Source organism: Scyliorhinus torazame, chromosome 8 (assembly GCF_047496885.1).
Source record: "Scyliorhinus torazame isolate Kashiwa2021f chromosome 8, sScyTor2.1, whole genome shotgun sequence".
Lineage (NCBI taxonomy): Eukaryota > Metazoa > Chordata > Chondrichthyes > Carcharhiniformes > Scyliorhinidae > Scyliorhinus > Scyliorhinus torazame.
The window spans coordinates 195,528,657-195,556,528 of record NC_092714.1 but is presented as its reverse complement, the minus strand read 5'-3'; the positions used below and the strand labels follow the sequence as shown (position 1 = coordinate 195,556,528).

General features: G+C 47.2%; 1 protein-coding gene across 3 annotated transcripts in view; it reads left to right on the top strand.

Annotated features, from left to right (window-relative positions):
- ccndbp1 (cyclin D-type binding-protein 1) overlaps nucleotides 1-27,872 on the top strand; it is a 54,359-nt gene that overhangs the window by 19,284 nt on the left and 7,203 nt on the right. For 2 of the 3 annotated variants that reach the window (XM_072514668.1, XM_072514669.1), the window contains 5 exons: nucleotides 1,379-1,452; nucleotides 2,978-3,054; nucleotides 17,438-17,688; nucleotides 17,901-17,961; nucleotides 18,735-18,781. In XM_072514668.1, coding sequence (XP_072370769.1) covers nucleotides 1,379-1,452; nucleotides 2,978-3,054; nucleotides 17,438-17,688; nucleotides 17,901-17,961; nucleotides 18,735-18,781 — 510 coding nt within the window. The remainder of the gene's footprint in view (nucleotides 1-1,378; nucleotides 1,453-2,977; nucleotides 3,055-17,437; nucleotides 17,689-17,900; nucleotides 17,962-18,734; nucleotides 18,782-27,872) is intronic. The other variant, XM_072514670.1, reaches the window with a different exon arrangement.

Below are 27,872 nucleotides of genomic sequence, written 5' to 3'. Positions count from 1 at the left end.
GTGTGGTCCCCGATAAGGAACAACCATAGGTTCGTCCCGGGAAGGATAGATGGGGGATTTAAATCTTGGCAGCGAGCAGGAATTGCGAAATTGAAGGACTTGTTCTTAGACAGGACGTTCGCGAGTCTGGGAGCACTGACCAAAAAATATGGGTTGCCACCTGGGAATGCATTTCGCTATATGCAAGTGAGGGCATTTGAGGCACAGGTGAGGGAATTTCCGCAGCTCCCGGCGCCAGAGATCCAGGACAGAGTGATTTCGGGGGCATGGGGGGTGATGGCAGGGTGTCAGATATATTTAGGGAAATGAGAGACGAGGGGGAGACGATGGTGGAGGAGCTGAAGGGAAAATGGGAGGAGGAACTGGGGGAAGAGATTGAGGAGGGGCTGTGGGCAGATGCCCTAAGTAGGGTAAACTCTTCGTCCTTGTGTGCCAGGCTCAGCCTGATACAATTAAAGGCTCTACACAGGGCGCATATGACTGGAGCAAGGCTGAGTAGATTTTTTGGAGTGGAGGATAGGTGCGGGAGATGCGTGGGAAGCCCGGCGCACCACACCCACATGTTCTGGTCATGTCCGGTATTGCATGGGTTCTGGGTGGGTGTGGCAAAAGTGATTTCAACGGTGGTGGGGGTCCGGGTCGAACCAGGCTGGGGGTTGGCTATATTTGGGGTTGCAGATGAGCCGGGAGTGCAGGAGGCGAGAGAGGCCGATGTTTTGGCCTTTGCGTCCCTAGTAGCTCGGCAAAGGATTCTACTTGTGTGGAAAGAAGCTAAACCCACGGGCGTGGAGGCCTGGATAAACGCCATGGCAGGGTTCATAAAACTGGAGCGGATGATGTACGTACTAAGAGGTTCGGCTCAAGGGTTCACCAGGCGGTGGCAACCGTTCCTCAACTATCTCGCAGAGCGATAAGGGTAAATAGGAAAGGTAGCAGCAGCAACCCGGAGGGGGGGGGCTCATTTGGGTCCTCAGGTTTTATGTGTGTGTTTATATATTAGTTATTTATATTAGATTTTACGAAGTTATTATTTTAGTTACTATTTTTGTTGTTTCTTATTTTGTTGTTGGCAGTTGCCGTTAGTTAGTATATTATTTATTTAAAAAACGATCAATGTATATATTATTACAAAGTTGTAAAATGGGAAATTTTTGTTTTTGTTTGATCAAAAAACTTTAAAATTTAAAAAAAAAAAAAAAAAACACATTTGCTTTAAGAGCTACTTTTCAAATGTTAGCCCCATTTTACCCCTCCATGGTTATGCGCTTTTTTTTTTTTGCTGTGAAATAGAATTGATGTCACAGGTTTGAATATGATGGTGTTTCTGCCCTGCCTTGTGCCTTTGCTCAATTTGTTTGAAAAGTTTTTTTTGTTTTAGTTTGTCACAGGACCAGTTGGCGTCCACAGGTGCAGTTTGGGAAGCTTGTGATCGATTTTCTAAGTTACCAAAAGGTAATGTGGATTTCAAAATGTGCCATAAGTCATGTTGTATAAGGCACCCTGACGTGTAAGATGCCTTCATTTACCTTGCCTCGAAAATCATGTTTTTGCATATATTCGGTATATAATTTGACATCCTTTTCCAGCTGCAACATACTATATTTGCATTAGTAGTCACCCTCAATTTCTCCCCTATAAATGGATACTTCACTTACCGGCACCTTACAACTGGGCACAAGGCATCAAGCATGTTGCAGAGATGTGCGGTAGTTTAAGGCATGTCCACTCTTTTCACTGGAGGCTGATGGCATTTCAAATTGGCGATCATCCACACCCATGCCAGAGGTTCATTTCTGTACTCGGCATATAAGTGGACCCCAGTTTCTGGAGGGATTTTTCAAGGTTTCGAGCGTTGACTTGTACACTGACATCTAACTTTCATGGCCGAATATATTCTGCTTGTGAAAATGGGGGATGGGAAAGCTGATGGTCAGGAAACTATCTAAACTTGTGGATTGTTGAACTGTGGATCATTTTATTTGTTAATATTTTCTGCTTTGGTGATAACTTTACTTATGGTTGATATGGAAATTGCATGTAAATATCTGGCAGAGCTCAATGTATCATCTTTCGCACTAGAAATCTTTATTTGCACAAAGAGCTTTATCATCATCATCAGTGGTTAACACAACACCAGAGACCTGGGTTCATTTCCAGTCTTGGGTAACTGTGTGTAGTTTGCACTTTCTCCCTGTGTCTGCATGGGTTTCCTCCCACAGCCCAAAGATGTGCAGGTCAGGTGGATTGGCCATGCTAAATTGCCCCTTATGTGTCCAAGGATGCGTAGGTTAGGTGGGGTTGCGGGGATAGGATGGGGGAGTGGGTCTATGCAGGATGCTCTTTCAGAGGGTCGGTGCAGACTCGATGGGCTGAATGGCCTCCTGCACTGCAGGAATTCTATTCTAAAACACATCTGCTGTACTACTATTATTTGAGGATATCAATGTTTTCAATGGGAATGTTTTTCCAGGAAAGTTTTAAACATAAGAGCTGCTTAATATTTAAATGAAATCTCAGCATTGTAGAAATATTGATCCTTTCGACATCATTCTATATCTGAACGGCCATAATTTTCAGCAGTTCTTGAGTTTCTGCAGTAATGCAAGTACTTTATGTTGGTGCTTTCTCTAGTGTGATATATATATATATAATTTCTTGGTCTGACAGTTCCTTGAATTAAATTAAACTGTATGTCAGCATTTTGATATTCTTTGTACTAACATTGTTTCAAAATTGTGGCTTTCATTCGAAAAGTTGTGACTGAGCATCTATCACAATGTAACTTTTAACTTTGTTTACAAGGAGTCATATGCCACTTTATGAGTTCAGTATTATATACAATTACCTTTGTCGTTAACCGAGTGTTGAGGTGAATTCTTTTTTTCTCTTGAGTGTAACATTTGTCCACTCTGCCTGGTTACATTTTCTAATTGATTCGATCCAAGTGCACCAGACTTAACTATTTTGTACTCTACAGATAACAAGGCCGCTGTTCAATCGCTGATGTCTTCCTATGCGGCTATTGTAGAAGATGCATTGGAGGAAATAGAGCAGGTACAAATTTAATGGAATATACTGACCTAAACATAATGAATAGCCTATACAAAACCTTAGGACCTTGATCAGTCCATGCTAGAAGAGGGGTTGTAGAATGGATTTAGAGTGCAATGCAGATTACTGTCTGGTACAAGAAAGTAGAAAAGCTGGAAAAATCAGGCATTTTCATTATAACATTACAGATTGGAGGGCGATATATGAGAGTAAGTGATGAAGAATGAGATGTTGCTAGAGTGTTCATAGAAACCAGGTTTGGAATAGAGGGCAGGAAAAACTGAGGCGATGGATTACTCTTCCAGAAACTGTCAGTGTTCAAGCTTAGATTGGACAGGAGGATGAAGGAAAGGTGCTTGAAGTGATAGCGGAATGAGGGGGGGGGAAATGTGTTTCCCAACTATTTGCTTGTGTGGAGGCCAAATGCTGACATGGACTGATTGAGCTGAATGGCCTGTCCACATTGTAATTTCAATATATTTGTAACTTCAATGTATTTCTGTGTATGGAAGATTTTAAAACTGAATTTCATTGAGCAATACATAACATGGAAAGCATTTGGCCCATCCAAACTGGGCCTTTGAAATAGCTATCCTCAGAGAATTGCACTCTTTTCTCTGAAAATACTTGCTCTGTCAAAACCCTTCATGATTTTGAACATCTTTTTTAAATCTCCCTTTAACTTTACCTGCTATTAGGAGAACAACCCAACCTCTGCCATTTCGGCACATAATTGAAGACCTGTACCCATGGGTACCATTCCAGTAAATCTCTTGTGCGTACTCACTAAGTGCTTAACTTTGTTCCTAATGTGTGGTGCCCAGAATCAGATACAATTTATTATAATCTGCAAAGGTTTAGCTGATTGTCCTTTTAAACTCTGCTTCTGTTTATGAAGTGGAGATGCTGGCGTTGGACTGGGGTGAGCACAGTAAGAAGTCTTACAACACCAGGTTAAAGTCCAACAGGTACAGGTACCAACTGTACCAAAAGTACGCGGTACATACTCGTGCGACTCTGCCAACGTTGTCTACCTCATACGCTGCAGGAAAGGATGTCCCGAAGCGTGGTACATTGGCGAGACCATGCAGACGCTGCGACAACGAATGAATGGACATCGTGCGACAATCACCAGGCAGGAATGTTCCCTTCCAGTCGGGGAACACTTCAGCAGTCAAGGGCATTCAGCCTCTGATCTCCGGGTAAGCGTTCTCCAAGGCGGCCTTCAGGACGCGCAACAACGCAGAATCGCCAAGCAGAAGCTTATAGCCAAGTTCCGCACACATGAGTGCGGCCTCAACCGGGACCCTGGGATTCATGTCGCATTACATCCTCCACCATCTGGCCTGCGAAATCCTACCAACTGTCCTGGCTTGACACAATTCACACCTCTTTACCCTGAGGTTACCCCATCTCTGGATCTGTAAAGATTTAATCACCTGCTAACGCTCGCATTCCAAGCATTGTCTGGCATCTTTGAATCTGTCTATACATATATGTTTCTGGAACATACCTCTTCATTCACCTGAGGAAGGAGCAGCGCTCCGAAAGCTAGTGATATCGAAACAAACCTGTTGGACTTTAACCTGGTGTTGTAAGACTTCTTACTCTGTTTATGAAGCTAAGGATTCCCATATGCTGGCTGCTTAATAACCTTCACAACTTATCTTTCCACCTTCTTGGATATCTATGCGCATACCCTTTTAAATTATACAATTTTGTGTTGTGTCTGTTCATTTTTCTAGCAGAGTGCAGTCAGTTTGATCTGAGGATTTGCCTATTTTACCAGCTTGTTCCGATCTTCTTGACTCTTTACATTTCTGAGTAGGAAATTTCACCTGAATTAGGATGGAGTCCAAATGCACTTTGTCCAAATACAAAAAGGTTTGTAAAAATGTAAGCTCTTCAAAATGAGATTCAAATCTAATCTATTTTTGTTTTGCGATACTTGATTTGGAAATGCAATAAGTAAAGTTTAGTAACATATGACAGGGGCAGCACGGTAGCATTGTGGATAGCACAATTGCTTCACAGCTCCAGGGTCCCAGGTTCAATTCCGGCTTGGGTCACTGTCTGTGCGGAGTCTGCACATCCTCCCCGTGTGTGCGTGGGTTTCCTCCGGGGGTTCCGGTTTCCTCCCACAGTCCAAAGATGTGCAGGTTAGATGGATTGGCCATGCCATATTGCCCTTAGTGTCCAAAATTTCCCTTAGTGTTGGATGGGGGTACTGGGTTATGGGGATAGGGATGAGGTATGGACCTAGGGTAGGGTGCTCTTTCCAAGAGCCGGTGCAGACTCGATGGGCCGAATGGCCTCCTGCACTGTAAATTCTATGAAAATATTTTATTTCTGTTAGCATGGTTCTGTCAACCTGTAACACCTTACCTTTGTTCTTTATCCAGGCTCTTCACCTTTTATTTGCTTATAACTTGTTACATCTCTAACTTTTCCCAGATCTGACAAAAGGTCATTGATCTGAAATATTAAACCCTGTTCGTCTCCACAGATGTTGCTAAACCCGTTGAGTATTTCCAGCATTTTCTGTTCTTTATTTCTGTCACTCGTTTGACTTTGGGTGAGTTGCCCCCATATTTCAGAACTCTTCTGTGACTTCTGGAATGAGACTAACTAACTGTCTTCAGTTGCAGCAAAAACCATGTGGCAAGCAAATCCATGTGTTCTTAAATAAATGTACTTTTGTGAGTTGAAAATTGAACATTGCATTTCCCATTTAGAACACTTGGTGGCAGTATGGATCCCTGAGTAGAACGCAGGCCCTTTAATGTGGATCACCATCAGGAACTTTTATGTTTCTCTCCACAGATGCTGCCTGACTAGCTGAGGAGTTCCAGAATTTTGTTTTTTATTTAATCTCAATGACTCCTTCCACTTTATTTTATATTTACTAGTTTAGCTGTCTGTCGTAGCTTTTCCTGAATTAGATTGTCCGTTTGTACTAAATTAGTGTGCGTTTGTGCTGTGAACCTATGCTTACTAATAGAGTCCAAGTTTCGAGAAAGGTTCCTCCTTCATGTAGGATGGAAACTTTGATTTTGGGGATGGTAGAGCGATGATGGTATAGTGGTAATGTTATTGGACTAGTGGTAGAATTTAAATTCAGTAATAAAATCAGAAATTATAAGCTAGTCTGGTTGTCGTAAAAACCTACCTGGTCCACTAATGTCTTTGGAGAAGGCAATCTGATATCCTTGTGTGGTCTGGCCTACTTGTGACACCAGATTCACAATAATGTGGTTGACTGTTAACTGCCCTCTGAAATGGCCCACCGAGCCGCAAATGTTGGGTTTCTAATCTATAGGTTCCCTGCAGTGCAGAAGGAGGCCATTTGGCCCATTGCGTCTGCACCGACCTTCCAAATAAACACCCTAACCAAATCTATGCATCCTCTATATCCCTGTAACCCCACCTAACTTGCACATCTTTGGACACTGAAGGGACAATTTAACATGGCCAATCCACCTAATCACATCTTTGGACTGTGGGAGGAAACGAGCATTTGGAGAAAATCCAGGCAGATATGGGAGAATGTGCAAACGCCACACAGTCAGTCACCCCAGGCTGGAACCAAACCCGGGTCCCTGGTGCTATGAGGCCACAGTGTTAACCACTGCACCGTGTTGTCCATTTGCCAGCGATGTCCACATCCCATGAAAGAATTAGAAAAAATAAACTTTTCAGCGTGTTTTTCTTTTTGCATGCTTAAAGAATTAGCAAGAGAGTCACCAATTAATTCTGTTCAATTTTAGCTAAAATAAACCAATGAGAGAGTGCGTGAAGTTTGCTCTTTGGCTTCTATAGCCATCAACAGTAGGGATAGCCTCTGACTTCACTATGGAGAGATATTTGACTTCCACTCAATGTGATTCCCCACAGAAGCCAACTTTGACATGCATTGCAATTGGTACTTTCGTCTCAATCATTGTCATAGATTGGACGTAGCTGAGGTCTAAGCATTGACCTTTTTAATACCTTTCTAGTTGCAGCCTACGAATCTGAGAATTATACCTCCACTGTTTTCTGTCTGTTAACCAATCCTCAAACCATGATGATATGGTAGCCCCACCCCCACCATGCCATTTCCAAGAGCTGGTGCGGACTCGATGGGCCGAATGGCTTCCTTCTGCACTGTAAATTCTATGAATCTATGATGATTATCCCTAATTTGTATAATAACCATAAATTTGTGTTGACTCTGCCCAAATCACATCATGGTTTTCTTCATGGCTGTAATCATGTTCCTAGTAATAAAGCTTCTTACAGGCCATTCATTCATTTCAGTTCACATATTCTAGATTCACCTGCCCATTGTGTCATATAGACAACGTGTTTCACAGCAGTTGTGTCTAAAACAAAGTTGTTTATAAGCCTGCAGGGTAGCACGCATAAAGATCGATCAATTGATTGAGAAATGGATGCTGACAACTGCTATGCTATCAGCCTGTTTAAAATGTAGGTTAAGTTAAAATTAACTGCCTGCAAATGAACAAGATTAGTATCTCTACATTGCTGCCAATGACATCTCAATCCATTTGGCAGCATTTCGAGTGAAAGCATCCTCACAATCGCTATTAGACATTTGTGGGGAAGGGGGGAGGAAATGTGAGCTGTTTTGTGTGGTGCCTTTCTTTAGTCTGATGAGGCCGGAGAGTTTTGCTGATTTTGTTCTGTCTCTCTCTAGTTCTACTGAGATGTCTTTTTGGAAAGTAGTGTCTTGTCTATAACTTTTTCATTTAAAGAAAGTACAGAGAACATTGTCTGAAATGTCTTCATTTAACCCATTCATAACATTGTTTTACTAATCAGATTATACTGGTATGGAAGTTTATTCAGAAGAAATTGCAGCACAAATAGTTCAGTTCAACCTGTCCGTTTAGTGTTCACCCTTCACACCAGCACTGGTCCTAACTGCATGTATCTCTACTGTTCTCTTCTCACTTTATTCCCTGTCCCTTCAATAATCTATGTAACATATTCTAAAATTTCCATCTCACATTTATTAACATTGAATTCCATCTGTCACATTCCACCAGAATATCAATAATCCTTTGCAGCTTTGTTTGGTCCTCAATTATTTACCATGCCTCCTATTTTTTTATATAGTCCACTACTTCATATGGTAGCAAGCATTAAGATCAAGTTACTGGAAAAGACCAAGTTATTGAAGTATGCAATGAACAGGGCTAGTCCCAGAATAATACTCCATTGGGAAAACGTCCATCCACTCTGAACAACTGATCTTGGCTCACCTTCTGACTACCCAAAGGTTGCTCACCATCTGCAAGCACAATCCTGGAGTTTGATGGAATAGCCTCCACTTCAAGAAACTCGATACCAACCAGGACAAAGCAGCCCACTTAACAGTCATTTCATCTGCCACCTGAAACATTCACTCTCTCCACCACCAGAGCACGGTGGCAACCATGTACCATCTAAATGATGCGCTGCCGCAACTCATCCAACTACCTCAGACCTCTACCACCCAAAAACGCAAAAGCAGCAGATGTGTGGGACCACCACCACTTGCAAGTTTCCATTCAAGTCATTCATCACCCTGACTTGGAACTATATCCCTGTTCCTTCATTGTCAAAGGGTCAAAAACCTGGAAATCCCTTCCTGACAGCATTATGGGTAGACCTACACCAGATGCCCTGGATGGTGGTGAACCTCTTCGGTGGAGCTGCACTCACCCCTGACTTGTGCCTTGGAAGTGGTGGAAAGGCTTTGGGGGAACCAGTCAATGCAGAAAAACCAATCCTCCGACCTCTTTTTTTTTTTTTTTTTAAAAAAAAAAAAGGTTTTATTGAGATTTTCACAAAATATCAACAACAAAATGAAAAAGGAACCCAATAGAATTAAATACAGAACAAAATAAAACAACCCCTGTGTCCCCCCTCCCCGCTATACATAAATAATAAATGAACACCCCAAATTAACACACAGCAAATATATACACCCCCTTAGATCCCCCAATGTAAACAAACCAAAATGAAATAGAACCCCCCCCACCCCCCCGGGTTGCTGCTGCTGCTGACCAATGTCTACCATTCTGCCAGGAAGTCCAAGAACGGTTGCCACCGCCTGAAGAACCCTTGTACCGATCCTCTTAAGGCGAATTTCACCCCCTCCAATTTAATAAACCCCGCCATATCGTTGATCCAGGATTCCACGCTTGGGGGCCTTGCATTTTCCACTAAAGAAGAATCCTTCGTCGGGCTACCAGGGACGCAAAGGCCAGAATACCGGCCTCTTTCGCCTCCTGCACTCCCGGCTCCCATGCAACCCCAAATATTGCAAGCCCCAGCCCGGTTTGACACTGGATCCGACCACCCCCGACACCGTCCTCGCTACGCCCTCTAAAATTCCTCCAGCGCTGGGCATGCCCAGAACATATGGGTGTCATTTGCTGGGCTCCCTGAGCACCTAACACATCTGACCCCACCCCCAAAGAACCGGCTCATCCTTGTTCTGGTCATGTGTGCCCTGTGCAGCACCTTAAACTGTATGAGGCTGAGCCTCGCGCACGAAAAGGAAGAGTTCACCCTCCCCAAGGGCATCTGCCCCCCCCCCCCCCCCCCCCCCCCAATCTCCCAACTCCTCCTCCCACTTACCTTTCAACTCCCCACCGAGGACTCGTCCTCCTCCTGCATCACCTGGTAAGTTGCCGAGATCTCCCTCCCCCACCTCCGAGAGCACCCTGTCCTGTACTGTGCTTGGCAGCAGCCGCGGGAATTCCACCACTTGCCGCCTGGCAAACACCCTTACCTGTACATAGCTAAAGGTGTTCCCTGGGGGAGCCCATACTTCTCCTCCAGCTCACCCAGGCTCACGAACCTCCCATCCACAAACAGGTCCCCCAACCTTCTTATCCCTGTCCTGTGCCACCCCGCATACCCTCCATTCATTCCCCCTGGGACAAACCGGTGGTTCCCCCGTATTGGGGTCCACACCAAGGCCCCCGCTTTCCCCCCCCCCCCCCCCCCCCCTCCCCTGTGCCGCCTCCACTGTCCCCAGATTTTGAGGGTAGCCGCCACTGCCGGGCTCGTGGTATACCTCGTTGGAGGGAGCGGCAGCGGCGCCGTTGCCAGCGCCTCCAGACTCGTGCCCTCACAAGACGCCATGCCTCTCCCCCTCCATCACCCACTTGCGCACCATCGCCACATTGGTGGCCCAGTAGTACCCACAGAGGTTGGGCAGTGCCGCCCCCCCCCCCCCATCCCTATTCCGCTCCAGGAAGACCCTTCTCACCCTCCGAGTCCCTCGCGCCCACCCAAACCCCGTTATGCTCCTGTTGACCCGTCTAAAGAAGACCTTCGGGATAAGAATGGGGAGGCACTGGAACAGGAACAAAAACCTTGGGAGCACCGTCATCTTAACTGACTGCACCCTACCCGCCAGGGACAGCAGCAACGCGTCCGACCTCTTGAACTCCTCCTCCATTTGCTCCACTAGGCTCGTGAAATTAAGTCTATGCAGGGCCCCCCAGCTCCTGGCCACCTGGACCCCCAAATACCTGAAGCTCCTCTCCGCCCTTTTTAGTGGGAGCTCGCCAATCCCCCTCTCCTGGTCCCCTGGGTGAACCACAAACAGCTCGCTCTTCCCCATGTTGAGCTTGTACCCTGAGAAATCCCCGAACTCCCTGAGGATCCTCATTACCTCTGGCATTCCCCCACCGGGTCCGCCACATATAGCAGCAAGCCGTCCGCATAGAGCGACACCCTATGCTCTTCGCCACCCCAACTCCCTCAGTACTATAGCCAGGGGTTCAATCGCCAGTGCGAAGAGCAGGGGGGACAGGGGACACCCCTGCCTCGTCCCGCGATGCAACCGAACGTACTCAGACCTCCTCTTGTTCTTGGCCACACTCGCCATCGGGGCCTCGTACAACAGCCTAACCCACCTGACAAACCCCTCCCCAAACCCCTTCAGCACCTCCCACAAGTACCCCCACTCTACCCTATCGAAGGCCTTCTCAGCATCCATCACCACCACTATCTCCTCCTCCCCCTCCCTCGCCGGCATCATAACGTTCAGGAGCCCCCGCACATTCACGTTCAACTGCCTCCCCTTCACGAACCCCGTCTGGTCTTCGTGGATCACCTGCGGCACACAATCCTCAATTCTCGTGGCCAAGACCTTCGCCAGCACCTTGGCATCTACGTTTAACAACGAAATCGGCCTGTAAGACCCACACTGCAGGGGATCCTTGTCCCGCTTCAGTATCAAGGAGATCAGTGCCTGGGACATCGTCGGGGGCAAAGCCCCCCCCTCCCTTGCCTCATTGAAGGTCCTAACTAGCAACGGGCCCAACAGGTCCACATATTTGTAGAATTCGACTGGGAAACCGTCCGGCCCCGGTGCCGTCCCCACCTGCTTGCTCTCTATCCCTTTGGCCAGCTCCTCCAGCCCAATCGGGGGCCCCCAATCCCACCACCAGTCCCTCCTCCACCTTCGGAAACCTCAATTGGTCCAGAAAGCAGCCCATCCCTCCCTCCTCCAGTGGGGGCTAGGACCGATACAGTTCTCATAAAAGTCCCTGAAGACCCCATTGATGCCAACCCCACTCCGCACCACACTCCCTCCCCATCCTTAACTCCCCCGATCTCCCTTGCTGCATCCCGCTTCTGAAGCTGATGCGCCAGCATCCGACTTGCCTTTTCCCCATACTCATAAATCGCCCCCTGAGCCTTCCTCCACTTCGCCTCCGCGTTCCTGGTGGTCAACAGGTCGAATTCGGCCGGGAGGCTACGCCTCTCCCTCAACAGTCCCTCCTCAGGCACCTCCGCATACCTCCTGTCTACCCTCACCATCTCCCCCACCAGCCTCTCCCTCTGCTCTCTCCTCTCCTTGTGGGCCCTAATGGAGATCAGCTCTCCCCTAACCACCGCCTTCAGCGCCTCCCGTACCATCCCCACTCGGACCTCCCCGTTTTCGTTGGCCTCCAGGTATCTCTCTATGCTTCCTCGGACCTGCTCACTCACCACCTCGTCCGCCAACAGCCCCACCTCCAAGCGCCACAACGGGCACTGGTCCCTCTCCTCCCCCAGCTGTAGGTCTACCCAATGTGGGGCGTGATCTGAAATGGCTATCGCCGAATACTCTGTATCCTCTACTCTCGCCATCAGCGCCCTACTCATAATAAAAGTCGATCCGGGAATAAGCCTTATGAACATGCGAAAAGAATGAAAATTCCCTAGCTCCTGGCCTTGCAAATCTCCAAAGGTCCACCCCTCTCATCTGGTCCATAAACTCCCTCAGCACTTTAGCCGCCGCTGGCTTCCTACCCGTCCTAGACCTGGAGCGATCCAGTGCCGGATCCAACACCGTGTTAAAGTCCCCTCCCCCCCCCCCCCCCCCATTATCAGGCCCCCCACTTCCAAGTCTGGGATCCAACCCAACATGCGCCGCATAAAACCCGCATCGTCCCAGTTCGGGGTGTACACGTTGACCAGCACCACCCCCTCCCCTTGCAGCTTACCACTTACCATTACGTACCTGCCGCCATTGTCTGTCACAATGCTCGACGCCTCGGACGACACCCTCTTTCCCACCAAGATCGCCACCCCCGATTTTTGGCATCCAGCCCCGAATGAAACACCTGACCTACCCACCCCTTCCTCAATCTTACCTGGTCTGCCACCTTCAGGTGTGTCTCCTGGAGCATGACCACATCCGCCTTCAGCCCCTTCAGGTACGCGAACACCCGGGCCCGCTTGACCGGCCTGTTCAGTCCCCTTACATTCCAGGTTATCAGCCGGATCAGGGGGCTACCTGCCCCCACCCCCGCCATAACCCCTCCTCGGCAAGCCACGCGCCCTCACCCCACGACCGGCCCGTTCCCCACAGCGGCAGACCCCCGTCCCAACCCCCTCTACTCGCTCCAGCTCCCCCTTGACCATACCAGCAGCAACCCGGTTTCCCCCCCCCCCCCCCCCCCCCAAGCTAAGACCCCTCCTAGCTGCTTTGCTCCCCGCATTGCACTCCCGCAAGTCAGCTGACTCTTGCTGACCCCAGCCACTCCCGCCTCTCCTTCGACTCCTCCCATTGTGGGACATACCCTCCTCCTCCATTACCCATCAGCAGGCTCTCCGGCTTCCCCTTCCATCCCAAGCACGGGAAACGACCCCGACTTCCCTGGCCCCCGCCCCCTCTGACGCAGCTCTATTTACAAGCCCAGTCCCCTCACCTCTGACGCAGCTCCTTTTACAGGCCCAGTCCCCTCACCCCCGACTCAGGCCTCACCCTCCCCCGCGGGGGCCCCATCCCCCCCCCTACCGGCCATCCACACCTACTCCATTTACTTACCCCCCTCCGAGCCCACCCTAACCACCCACACCGAACCAAAAAGAAATGAGCAAAGAACCCCCCCTCAAAATATAACACACCAACAGCAATCCCCGACCACCCATCCCGACCCTCAGTTTATGTCCAGCTTCCCGGCCTGAACAAAGGCCCACGCCTCCTCTGGGGACTCAAAATAATGGTGCCGGGCCTTGTAGATGACCCACAGTCGCGCCGGCTGCAGCATGCCAAACTTCACCCCCTTCCTGTGCAGCACAGCCTTCGCCCGGTTGTACCCGACCCTCTTCTTCGCCACCTCCGCACTCCAGTCCTGATATATTCGAAGCTCCGCGATCTCCCACCTGCTGCTCCTCTCTTGGCCCACCTGAGCACGCACTCCCGATTAGCGAACAGATGAAACCGCACCAGCACCGCCCGTGGCGGCTCGTTAGCCTTGGGCCTCCTCGCCAGCACTCTTATGGGCCCCTTCCAGCTCCAGGGGCCCCTGGAAGGATACCCTCCCATCAGCGAGTTTAACATGGTGACCACTTAGGCCCCCACGTCCGACCCCTCCAGCCCCTCCGGGAGGCCCAAGATCCGCAAATTCCTCCGCCTCGACCGATTCTCCATCTCCTCAAACTGTTCCTGCCATTTCTTGTGGAGCGCCTCGTGCGCCTCCACCTTTACCGCAAGGCCTAAGATCTCGTCCTCATTGTCGTAGATCTTTTGTCGGACCTCGCGGATCCCCTGGGCCATCTGGGTCTCCAGCAGCTTGTCGATAGGAGCCTTCATCGACTCAAGCAGGTCCGCTTTGATCTCCCTGAAGCAGCGCTGGATAGCCTCCTGCTGCTCTTGCGCCCACTGCATCCACGCTGCCTGGTCCCCACCCGCCGCCATCTTGCTCTTCTTCCCTCGCACTTTCTTTGGGTTCACCACCACTTTTTAGTCGCCCCGCTTCTGGTCCGAGCCATACACTGTCGGGGGAATATTGCAATCTTCTTCCCACACCAGGAAATGTCGAAAAAATGCTGTTGGGGGCCCTGTAAAGAGCCCAAAAGTCCGTTCCAAGCGGGAGCTGCCGAACGTGCGACTTAGCTCTGCATAGCCGCAACCGGAAGTCTCTGACCTGCTCTTATAAGACAGTAGTTTATATGGTTATATGATAACTCCCAGGATGTTGCTGTTGGGGGATTTAACACTGGCAATGCCTTTGAATGTCTCGAGGAGTTGGTCATGGTCTTGATTATTGGAGATGATTATTGCCATTTTTATAACCATAAGTTGCCACTTAATTGGCCCAAGGCTGAATTGCTGCAGGTGGACATGAAATGCGAATGGGACTGAACGATGGGCAATAATCTGTGGAAATCTTCACGTCTCACCTTATACTAGAGTTAAGACCATTGATGAAGCATTTGAAAATGGTTGCGCCTAGGATCTTTAATTATTGAGCAGTGCTCGGTCCCTGCGGAGGAGCTCCTGCAGCGATGTCCCAAGGCTAAGATGATTGGCCCCAACAACCACAGCCATCTTCCTTTGTGCACCTGTGGCTTTAATCAGTGGAGCATTTTGCTCTAATTCCCATTTACTTAGGTTTTGCTGGGGCTCCTTGATACCACACTCCGTCAAAGCTGCTTTCGTGTCTAGGGCCTTTTCTCCATGTTTGGACCAAGGCTGTAATATTTGCCATTGAGTGGTCCAGGTGGAACATAATGTGCTATTTGATAGCACTGTCAATGATTGTTGATGATCATACTTGTAAATCCTTAGTATTTAATGAATACTGATTAAGATCCAGATGATGTGTCTAAATACTGCTTTAGATAATGGAAGTTAATTTAGACATTCCATGTCATAAATGAAGCACTCCTGTTTATTATTATCAATATTAGCTGATTCCTTTCAACATGGTGAGGGTAGTTTCCAGTTGGAATCCATTTTGGGGTTTGGCAAATAGCCCGTTTTATAGGTAGGCTGCTGGAAAATCACTGGGGAATAAATCAATCGGACAGCTTTTGGACTTCCTTTGGAAGTAACCAAAATGAGAGAAAATAATTTGTTCAAGGCCAGTGAGTCGGAGTTGTCTGCACAGTGAAAGGACGAGGCAGTTAATTACCCAAATTTCTTTTACAATTTAGAGTACCCAATTATTTCTTTTTCCAATTAAGGGGCAGTTTATTGTGGCCAATCCACCTAATCTGCATATCTTTGGGTTATGGGGGTGAAACCCACGCAGACACGGGGAGAATGTGCAAACTCTACAGGGACAGTGATCCAGAGCCGGGATTCGAACCCGGGTCCTCAGCGCCGTTGGCAGCAGTGCTAACCACTGTGTCACATGCCACCCTTAGTTAATTACAATAGCTGTGCCAACCCTTTGACAGCACCTTCCAAACCTGTGGCCTCGACCATCGAGAAGAACAAGGGAAGTATGTGCATGGGCACATCACCACATGTGCGTTTTCCTCCAAGTATCGCATCTTTGTGTCTGGGAAATATATCGTTATTCCTGCACTATCACACACAATTCTGAAATACTCTCTCCCAGCAGCATTGTGGGTCTAAGTACACCATGTGGACTACTGTGGCCCAAGAAGGTGGCTCCGCATTACCGTGTCAACTAAGGACAAGTAGTAAATACTGGCCTTGCCAGTGTTAGCATCGAAGAATCACTAAGCACTCAGATTTGTTCCAAAAGTCAAAACAGTTTATTTGTTAGGCCAACGGGGAGCGAGTCTCCAGCTAACCCCAAGCTTTCGCCAAAGAACAAAAGGAAACCTCATGATTTATACACTTCTTCGGATAAGTAACAACCCAGCATGGCTGATCCATGATCCAATCATTTGTTAACAGGCAGGGTGGGCTGTTTCTGTCTGATTGTGTGGATCTGTTCTCTCAAAGAATGTGGTCAAGTCCCACCATGCTTTGCGTATGTTGTTTTAACTTGAGAGCATTCACTTGCTTCTTGATGTTTGCTACAGAAATTAAACATATTTGGTATTTGTGACATGTTAAGTATGCAGGTGCCTCTGCCCAGGAAGTGCCCCCTAACACCAGCAATACCCATGTGCCATGAATGAACAAAAAATACCCCACCACTGTAAGCCTTGCTGTGTTTCAATTCTAGTTTGAATTAGCTCACTTACCCAAGGCAAGCCAACGTGTATTCTTTTTGTTTTATTCATGCTGCGGGGTTCAAAGTTAAGTGAAATGAGTTCAATGCAACTGTTGCTGACAACAACAATAAGCCGCTTAATGAAAATGTATTTGCTCACATTTCAGTAAGTGCTTTCTGTTGATCTACTGAAACCATTCCAGTCATATTTATACTATTATGCCTAATATTTGCATGGTCGTACAGATCTTGAGTATTGATGGAAAAAAGAGACATGCTGCTGAAACTTTTCATCTCCAATTCATCAGGACAGAATTGCAAGAATGCCAAATTTCAAAGGGAACGACAATTTATACTGTATGAGGAAAAAAGGTGGTGATTGATTGGCAAGTTGACTCGGGTTGATATGTTGGCATGGGGAATTCACCAGGTGGCAGTTGAACCCTAAGCTTTTTAGTTAAAAAAAGGCATAGGACCAGGATATTTCTGTTTGCAAAAGACTGGGTCCCACAAATGAATATATGTAGCTTCTAGCATGTGTAAGTGAGCCACATTGTGAGCTTGACCAATGATCTCAAATTGCTTGTTAATGTAATTCTTTGCACAACAATCTGGATTGTTAAGTATTGTCCACTCATGGAGTTGCATCTAATGTTGGTATGTTTTGAGTTTTCTGAGCAGGGGTACGCTGCAAATGTCTCATCATTTGATGTGGAGTGAAGGCACCAGAATTCTGGTCTGACTCCTTATTTATGTCTCCTGATTGCACTATTGTAAGGTCACAAATTAGGCAGCGTGAGTATGCGTGTACGCCTGAATGTAACATGTAAGGGCCAGCATTGGTGCAACTGAAACAATTTCGATGGCAGACCTGAAATTTGTAACAGCCGACTACACTGGTCCCTACAGAAATAGCAGTGAGTGAATTGTATCCGTGCTCTTCCAATAATTTCAATAATTGTAATCGGCAGGCTCGGCATGCAGATAATCCAGACCCATTCAGTGACATTTTTGATGATGGAGACTCACGGGAAAATCGGGATACTTATTGGTCAGAAGCAGACAAACAGGTCATGGCACCTTGCTTGGGACTAGTGAAAGCAGCCAAAGCATGTCTGAAAAAGGTCTCTGTAGCCATGACAACGCATGGGAAGGTGGACAGCTTACAGCACATAACACAGTTGGATGATTTGGGTGATATAACCAGTGAAATCAGCCCAAAGTAAGTTGTATTTTTATTACTGAATGAAAACCTGCCTGCAGTTTTAGCATTTTGAATCTTGTCTAGGTGGAGGAGGAGGAGGCGGAGGCCGTGTGCGTTGGAACTGGTGGGGGGAGAGCATGCAGTTATATCACTTTATCTGTACTTGTGTACTGTATTGCCTTTGCTCCTGTATGGACACACTTGGTAAAGCTATTGTTTTCCTCCTTTAGTGTTGATGAATTGATCTTAAGTCTTTATCCTCCAATGGACTATATGACTGTGCAAATAAACGTGAGTATTTCTCATCCATCTTGAAATACACAACTACCAGTATTGGACATACTATGCTTGTCTTGGTTCAGGAAAGTTGTGGGAATGGCAAGATAGTTCTACCTATTCCTTTATATTCTTGATTACCATTGGTGCAATGTAAATTAATTCTATGAACACACAGTAGACATCCTTCACAAGAAATGCAAGAATAGAATGGATATATGTTAGAACATTGTAGTCCTCAGTGTAATCGGACAGCGCGGTAGCACAAGTGGACAGCACTCCGGTTTCACAGCAACAGGGTCCCAGGTTCGATTCCCCGCTGGGTCACTGTCTGTGCGGAGTTTGCACGTTCTCTGCGTGGGTTTTCTCCGGGTGCTCCGGTTTCCTCCCACAGTCCAAAGATGTGGAGGTTAGGTGGATTGGCCATGCTAACTTGCTCTTTAGTGTCCAAAATTGCCCTTCGTGTTGGGTGGGGTTACTGGATTATGGGGATAGGGTGGAGGTGTGGGCTTGGGTAGGGTGCTCTTTTAAAGAGCAGAATCGATGGGCGGAATGGCCTCCTTCTGCACTGTAAATTCTATGAAATCTACGACTAGACATAGACTTAATCAGCTTCACATTTCTGTTCATTTCTGGTTTGTTACCTCCTAAGAGAACTTGCAAATTGTCATGTGATATATTTGATCATCTCGGATAATCAGTAGAAAGCTGCAGATTTACTGTTCCAGATGTTGTCAAAATATTTTGTTTAATTATTTTCAAGTAATTAAAATGCTCATTTGTTTCAGGCTTCAAAGGTTGCTTTTGTTCTGAACAAAGTTCTGGAAATAACCAAGTGAGTTAAATGAATTGCTGAGAAATGTTACCTAAAATATTCTCACTTCGGCAAGCCCCCAACGGTTGTAACTTCTATAAAATTGCATTATTCATGCGGTACTTGTTTTACCTTAATATTTGAAGGCACCTTCACATTACTACAGATGCCTTCAGACGTGAACTATGTGCTGCATCTCTGATTGGAGATGGGGGTCAAATGCAAACTGGGAAGGTAAAATTAGAGCAATCTTGAAGAGACAACATTCCTGATTTTTCAGTAGAGCATTACCTACCACTAGATGGTGCCTGATTTTTCAGTAGAGCATTACCTACCACTAGATGGTGCCTGATTTTTCAGTAGAGCATTACCTACCACTAGATGGTGCCTGATTTTTCAGTAGAGCATTACCTACCACTAGATGGTGGGAGTGCCATTTGTTCTTCAAATCCAACTGCATTTGTAGTTGTTCAGAATCATTTCTAACCTTGGCCGAAAAGCCACCTCATTGACAGAAATCGAATTTGGTTGTTTGGCCCCTCAAGGCTTTTCCATATTCAATTAAATCGATCATGGCCAATTTGCATTCTAACTCCGTTTTCTTGTCCGGGCTTCTTGCCTGTTGCAATTCTTGGCCAGCAAAACTCATCAATCTCTTTTCTTAAATTATTTTTTGAGCTATGATCACCTTTGTGTGGTATAGTGGTTAGCACAGTTGCTTCACAGCTCCAGGGTTCCAGGTTCGATTCCCGGCTTGGGCCACTGTCGGTGCTGAGTTTGCACGTTCTCCCCGTGTGTGCATGGGTTTTCTCTGGGTGCTCCGGTTTCCTCCCACAGTCCAAAGATGTGGAGGTTGGGTGGATTGGCCATGCTAAATTGCCCGCTATGTTTCCTAACCCCTCCTGAATGGCCTGGCCCTGAAATTATGTTTTATTCTAGATGCCCCTACCCATAAAGTGTGGTCTCTGTCCATCCTATCAAATGACCACTTGACCCTCTAGATTCCAGAGTATAAATTGAGTTTATGTAATTTTCCTCCTCATTTAACTCTTGGAGCCGTGGTAATATTTTGGTGCACCTATGCTGCACTCTTCCACCAGAGTTAGTATAACCTCTCTAAGGTGGGTTGCACAGAGCTTTACACAATACTCAAGATGTGACCCAAGTAGGCCATTATATAGCTGTAGCAAAACTTCCCTTTATATTCTAACACTGTAGATTTAAGGGCTAAAATGCCATAAAGCATTTTGATTTTCTCCATGGCCATTGCATTTCAGTAATCCATGTACCTTAAACTAAATCCTTCTGAACGTCCATTGTTCCTAACCTCACGTGATATTAAAAAGTACATGGGCTGGAATCCAAATGCCGGCTCAAACAGAGAATCCGCGGGAGGTTTACGGGGAAAAAATCGTCGCAAGCCCCTCACTGATTCCGTGACCGGTGAGGGGCTAGCAGCAGCACCGGGTGAAACTCCCGCCTCTCGTGCCGAAAACGGCCAGAGAATGGCCAGTCCCTGGCCGCACATGTGCACGGCTGACGACTTGCAGCTGTCGCGCTGTACAATATGGCGCTGGCATGCAGGGACCTGACCCGCTATTCGTGACCCTGCAGCACACCTCCTGGCCACCCCCCACCGGTCCCCCCAGCCCTCGCGGAAGCCCCCCGGCCAGCGGCACGGATTGCAGCCGGGTGTGGCGGCGCTGGACACAGTCTGCAGCTGTCACGCTGGGTTCCCAACCGCTGAGACCGCACGTGTCCCTGGCCGTCAGGAACTCAGCCCATCAGGGGCGGAACATTGTGGGAGGGCTAGGCGATGATGCGCCTACAGCGTTGTAACAGCACGCAACGCAATGACACCATTTCCGAGGGGGCGGAGCACAGCTGACTGGCATTAAACCTACGCCGGCCCCAATATGGGCGATGAAGTCAATTCTTCGCCCAATTGCCGATTACGATATCGGCGTCCGGCTACAGAGAACCTTGCCCCATGAATCTATTCTTTTTAGTCCAAAATGACCTGACTGTTACCGAGCTGAAATTCATCTGCCACAGATGTTCCCACTTAGTTAAGCTGTATGTAAGCCTCTAATTCACTCGATGTATGCTTTAGTGTAGAAAATTCTAATGTGGGCACGAGATCACAACCTATCCTTCTGCCTTTCTCATATTGTTGAACTTAACATGTTACTTATTGGTGCAGTATGTATCTTTTTAAAAAAATCATGGCTATGTGTTTTAAGTTATATTCCAAATGGTTTTTTAAAATGATAGAATCATGTAACGGTTACAGCATGGACGGAAGCCTATGTCCATGCTGATCCTCTGCAGGAGCAATTCACTTAGTTTCACTCCTGCTGCACTTAACTTTTGTTACTTTAGTATTCCTTTTATTTGGAGTATCTATGTCACGGTACTCTGCTTGCCACGTTTTTAAACTTGAAGCTTCCATTTTTTAAATTAATGATTGTTGCTAGTTTGTTTATTCGTTTAATGTCATTTTTACCACCATAATTATCCTTTCTGTTGGGATCTTGATCCCTTTACGTACAGCCTGCCCCAACTGAACTGCTTCCTCCTTTCTCAGTACTGGTGACAGTGTCCCATGAAATGGAGCCCCTCTTTCCCATTCTCTTCCTTCAGCCACATGTTCACTTTCTAAATCAGTTTGTTACTTTACCAATTTACAGGTAGCTCTGTTAATAATCGTGAGATTGCCATTTTTAAGGTCCTACTGCTGGCTACTCTTTTCCTGCATCATCGGCCCCAACCTTTACAATCTCCTCCCTTTCAAAGCCACTTCAAATATATCCCTTACTTGACACCAGGTGTACACCGTACTATTGGTCCTGACTGCAAAGGATGCTAACTATCCCCCCTACCAGCATGGTAGCATAGTGGTTAGCACAATTGCTTCACAGCTCCAGGGTCCCAGGTTCGATTCCCGGCTTGGGTCACTGTCTGTGCGGAGTCTGCACGTTCTCCCGTGTCTGCGTGGGTTTCCTCCGGGTGCTCCGGTTTCCTCCACAGTCCAAAGATGTGCAGATAGGTGGATTGGACATGGTAAATTGCCCTTGGTGTCCAAAATTGGGGTTACTGGGTTATGGGGATAGGGTGGAGGTATAGGCTTGGGCAGGGTGCTCTTTCCAAGGGCCGGTGCAGATTCGATGGGCCGAATGGCCGCCTTTTGCACTGTAAATTCTATGAAATAATTTTCTATGACATCTATAATTATTAAATACCCTATATTAAGCTTCTGTTCCGCTTGGATTGTCTCCTATTTCATAGTGTCATGGTTAGTATTCAGTCCGTGCTTCCTGCAGCCTTTAATCTTTATTCTCCTAGGTAGCAATACCTTATACTTATTGGACAGGGCCAGTATCTGTGGGACCTCATTTTCTGCCTCTTCTAGGTTCCCCTATCCTGTTGGCTTGCAATACCTTTCGTGCACCTGGTGTTTTCCTCTTCAGGTGTGACTCACGATGCCATAGTTCCCAGGATGAAATGCTGGTTGGATTAGCAACCCAGTCCCTCACCATTTCCTCCGACTGGCATTGGATGTATTATGTAAAATTTACATGTAGGTGTTTGAATAAGGTAGTGCACAAGGACGCCCCGTCAAGGACACTGCTGACCATGACATACCGTCCCCCTGGGTCCGTGACTGTCCTTGTCGCTGTAAATGCCGTCCTCTTGCTAATCAGCATGGCTACTCCCCCAGACATTGTCCCGTAACTTAAGTGATAGGTCTGTCCCACCCAACCCTTTCTTACCTGCAGTTGGTCCTTCTCCCTCAGGTGTGTCTCCTACAGGAAGACTTTCAAACTTCTTAAATGGGCAAAGACTGGATCTTTTCACTGGGCAGTTAAGTCTCCTGACGTTCCAGTGATAGTCTTGGTTGGGGTTTTTTGTCCCCCGCTCTGTACTTGCCTGGTGCGTGCGCCCCTGCACTGCAGGGGTTCCCTTTGTTAGGGGGCCGTCCAAAATGGCCATGGTCACTGTTCTCACCTGAGGTCGGGCCCCTACGCTCTGGGGTCTCCCTTTGCCCAGGGGGTGCCCAACATGGCCACCAACTGTGTATATGCCACGTGGGTGCGTCCCTGCACTCCGGGGTTTCCCTTTGTTTAGGGACCCTCTGAAATGGCTGCTTGTGGCACCATCTTGTCTCCTCAGCCTGCACCTTACATGCAGAAACCAATCCGAAACCAACTCTTTTTTTTTTTTTTTTCCTGTCCTGTTCCTTTTGTGTTCCTCCTCGTTTTCTTTTGTCCCAGGAGGTGTGCTGCGGCCCCTCTTGCTGCCTGCCTTCCTGTGCTATCCCTGCTAAAGTGGTGGCACCCCTCCCGGGGATGGTCTAGTCCCTAACTTATGCCCACTGACTGTCCGCTTTTTCTGCCTGTACCTTCATCTGCATTCCCCAGTTCTCGTTGTTTCCTGTTAACTGGACTTTTTGATCAGAGCGAGTCAGCACAGCCCCGCGCAAACATTTTCACTGTCCAATGAGTCTCTGTTTCTTTTGCGATCCTTCTCTGATCAACCTTCATCACTGCCTCGCCTATCCCTTGTCCAGGCCATTGGTCTGAACAAATTTGTTTGCCTCCGCAGGGGTGTTGAAATAGTGCTCTTTGTTCTGGTACGTGACCCAGAGCCTGGCTGGGAACAGCATATCAAATCACACCCCGTTCTTGTACAGGGCCGACTTTGCCTGGTTAAACTCAGCCCTGCATTTTGCCAGATCAGCCCCAATGTTCTGGTAAATTCGGATTTTGTGTCCTTCTCTTGTGCTTGCTCTCGTCTGTTTTGCCCACCGCAGGATCCTCTCTCGACCCTGATATCAGTGCGATAATCGCCCACGGTTGCTTCCCGCCTTGGGTTTTGGCCAGAGCGACCTGTGAGCCCCGTCGAACCTTGGGGGGTGGGGGGGGGGGGGGGGGGGGGGGGGGGGGGCATTAGGAGGCTGTCTCTTCCGACTAGGTTGCCCAGCATTTCGGCTGCGGCACTCGTTGGGTCTCTGCCCCAATACCTTCTGGCAAGCCCATGATCCGAATATTCTGTCGTCGGGACGAATTTTCTTCAAAGTCCTCGACTTTGCCTTTAAGTTCCCTTGGGCCACCACCAACCTTTTCACTTCTGCTTCCAGGGTGACGATCCTGTCGCTCTGGTTCGTCGAGGCCTTCTCCAGGTCGAGCATCGTCCTCTCCTGTGCTTCCACTTTCTTCCCCAGCCCATCAATTGTCTTTTGCATGGTGACCATCTTCTCCGTCACCACCACCTGGATTTCTGTTCTGATTGCCTCTTTCATGGCGGTCAGCTCCTTCATGAGGAAGTTCTTCCATCCATCTCCAGGTGGTGGGGGGAGGCTGATGCTCGGGTATCCCCCTCTCTTAGGTGGCAGGGCCCCTTCGGCTCGTGGGTGACAGGGGCCCCTTCAGCTAGTGGATCCGCTGTCTCGTCTGGCCCTTTCTGCCACTCCTACTGTCCCTTCGACCCCTAGAGCTCCCGTTCCCTGGCATTATTATGTCCCATGGTTGCTTTCTTTTCACCTTTGAGGTAAATTTTCCTTTGCATTTTCAGACAAAATTCACTTAAAATTGCCTATTTGGTTCTGGTCTGGAGGAGAGCCATCTGATGTGTGTCCGCTCAGCACATCACCATCACTGGAAGTCCAAATGCCTCCTTTCTTGTTGGACTGAACTTGACTGCTGTAGAAAACACCAACAAAGGGCCTCACGGAGCCAAGGACCTGGATTGTGTGGAGTTTGCACATTCTCCCCGTGTCTGTGTGGGTCCCACCCTCACAACCCAACAAGATGTGCAGGGTAGGTGAATTGGACACGCTAAATTGCCCCTTAAATGGAAAAAGACAGTTGGGTACTTGTAGAAGCCTATGGGATCTTAACCTGTCGAACTACGCCAAGTTTGGGGGAAGCTTAGTTAATGAATCAAAGTCCTGGCGCAATACGACCAGTTGTAAGATTTGTAATATTTGTTGACTATGCCAAGTTGTTCGATTCCTAGTATTATTCGACTGCGTAAAGTTGAAGGAATTTATATCATTTCTGCTATTCGGTTATCAGTAGCACTTTGCGAATACTGGAACTCAGCAGAAATTTCAGTTAAAACGCCTCGAACGACTACAAATAAAACAATTCTTTTTGGCACCTGAGAAGTTTTAACTGAAATTTCTGCTGAGTTCCAGTATTCGCAAAGTGCTACTGATAACCGAATAGCAGAAATGATATAAATTCCTTCAACTTTACACAGTGGAATAATACTAGGAATCGAACAACTTGGCATAGTCCACAAATCTTACAACTTGTCGTATTGCGCCAGACTTTGATTCATTAACTAAGCTTCCCCCAAACTTGGCGTAGTTCGACAGGTTAAGATCCCATAAATTAAAGATTCTTACATTACTCAACACCTCCCTGCCCTTTATGCTGCTACTATCCCAGTCAATATTCAGATAATTGAAGTCTCCTGTTATAACTACTGTATGATTCTTGTACTTCTCTGTAATTTCCTTGTAAATTTGTTCCTCTATATCTTTCCCACTAGTTGGTGACATATAGGCTTCACCGAGCACTGTAATTGCTCCTTTTTCTTTGTCTCTAGTCAAATAGATTCTGTCCTAGGTTCTCTGGGACATACTTTTTCTCCAGCACTGCAGTGTTCTCCATCAATACCAGGATTGTATCCAGGATTATTTCTTTGAGCTAGGAGTCCGTTACAGCCACAACATCATATTTTCATGTGACTATCTACAACTGCAACTCACCAATCTTATTTACCACACTCATTGCATTCACATGTATGCACAGTAACCCTAACTTGGACTTTATTATTTATATTCTTGCATTGAACTCACCTAATGCTTTGCTATTTCCTATTCTAGTGCTATCTGCTTTTCCCAATGTTCTGCACACTTTGGTACTCCTCTCGAGTTACCTGTTGGTTCCCTCGCCCATGTAAAGTTAGATTAAACTCTCCCCAATAGCACCAACAACTGCCGCCGCAATGAAATTGGTTCTCTGTTTCGGTGCACCCCAACTGGCCTTTGCAGGCCTCATCTCCCCAAAACTGACCCCAATCGTTCCATCCATGTATTCAACTGTTTTATCCTCCTGTTTCTATACTCTCTTTTGTGTGGTCCTGGGAGTAATCTGGAGATTACTACTTTTTTAAGACCTGCTTGCTAATTTTCATCCTAGCTCCCTAAATTTGAACTCCAGAGCCTTACCTCTTTGTCTTGAATGCAATGATACGAACAGCCTTCAGGCCAACAACTTGCATTTCCCGATGAAGACGGAAAATGCTGAAAATACTCAACCGGTCTGTGAGAATCTGGTTACCTTAAGTTTCTCCACAGATCCTGTCAGATCATCTGAGTATTTCCAGCATTTTTCTATTTTCATTTCAGATTTGTGCATCCACAATACCTTGCTCTTCATTGCTCAAATACGAAAGAGATAACTGGGAATGATAGACATGATTTCTGGTACCAAGTGGGAGAGACAAAGACGGGCAAAAGCCTGATCGAACAATTGGGAGTCTTCTGGAAATTTTGAAAGAGGGGTGAAGATGACATGTTCAGGGAGTTCTAGGAAGTACGGGTGAAGTGACTGAAGGAGCAGCCACGGATGGTGAGTGGAGAGTGCCTGCAGGGCTTGAGGTAGTAACAGAAATTGATTATCTTGAGTATAGTTCAAAGCATCAGACAATAAAAGGATACAGGCCTCATCCCACAGCCGAAGTCACTGAATTTGGTCTTTGAATACATGAGTTTGATTGAATTACTTTATTCCCGAAGGCTGGTTCTTAATCATGTGAAACTTTTTTTTGTAACGTTTATTCATGGGATGGGGCATTGCTGGCTAGGTCAGCATTTATTGCTCAGCCTTAATTGTGAAAGGTGGTGGCAAGCTGCCTTCTTGAAACGCTGCAACCCATGTTGCATAGGTATACTACAGTGCTGTTAGAGAGTGAGTTCCAGGATTTTGGCCCAGCGACAGTGAAGAAACAGCAATCTATTTCCGAGACAGGATGGTGAGTGGCTCGGAGCAGAAGATCAGGTGGCGGTGTTCCCCTATGTCTGCTGCCCTTGCCCTTCTAGATGGTAGCGGGTTTGTAAGGGTCCTTGGTGGGCACTTAATTAATTCAGAGGGGGGAAAAGCATGCATCTACACTCTCAAGATTTTAAAATAAATATATATATTTTATTAAAGTTTTTCGATCAAACAAAAACAAAAATTTCCCATTTTACAACTTTGTAATAATATATACATTGATCGTTTTTTAAATAGATAATATGCTAACTAACGGCAACTGCCAACAACAAAATAAGAAACAACAGAAATAGTAACTAAAATAGTAACTTCGTAAAATCTAATATAAATAACTAATATATATATATAAACACACATAAAACCCGAGGACCCAAATGAGTCCCCCCCCCCCCCCGGGTTGCTGCTGCTACCTTTCCTATTTTCCCTTATCGCTCTGCGAGATAGTCGAGGAACGATTGATAGTCGAGGAACGATTGCCACCGCCTGGTGAACCCTTGAGCCGAACCTCTTAGTGCGTACTTTATCCGCTCCAATTTTATGAACCCTGCCATGTCGTTTATCCAGGCCTCCACGCCCGGGGGTTTAGCTTCTTTCCACATAAGTAGAATCCTTCGCCTACTAGGGACGCAAAGGCCAAAACATCGGCCTCTCTCGCCTCCTGCACTCCCGGCTCATCTGCAACCCCAAATATAGCCAACCCCCAGCCTGGTTCGACCCGGACCCCCACTACCTTTGAAATCACTTTTGCCACACCCACCCAGAACCCATGCAATACCGGACATGACCAGAACATGTGGGTGTGGTTCGCCGGGCTTCCTGCGCATCTCCCGCACCTATCATCCACTCCAAAAAATCTACTCGGCCTTGCTCCAGTCATATGCGCCCTGTGTAGAACCTTGAATTGTATCAGGCTGAGCCTGGCACACAGGGACGAAGAGTTTACCCTACTTGGGGCATCTGCCCACAGCCCCTCCTCAATCTCTTCCCCCAGCTCCTCCTCCCATTTTCCCTTCAGCTTCTCCACCATCGTCTCCCCCTCGTCTCTC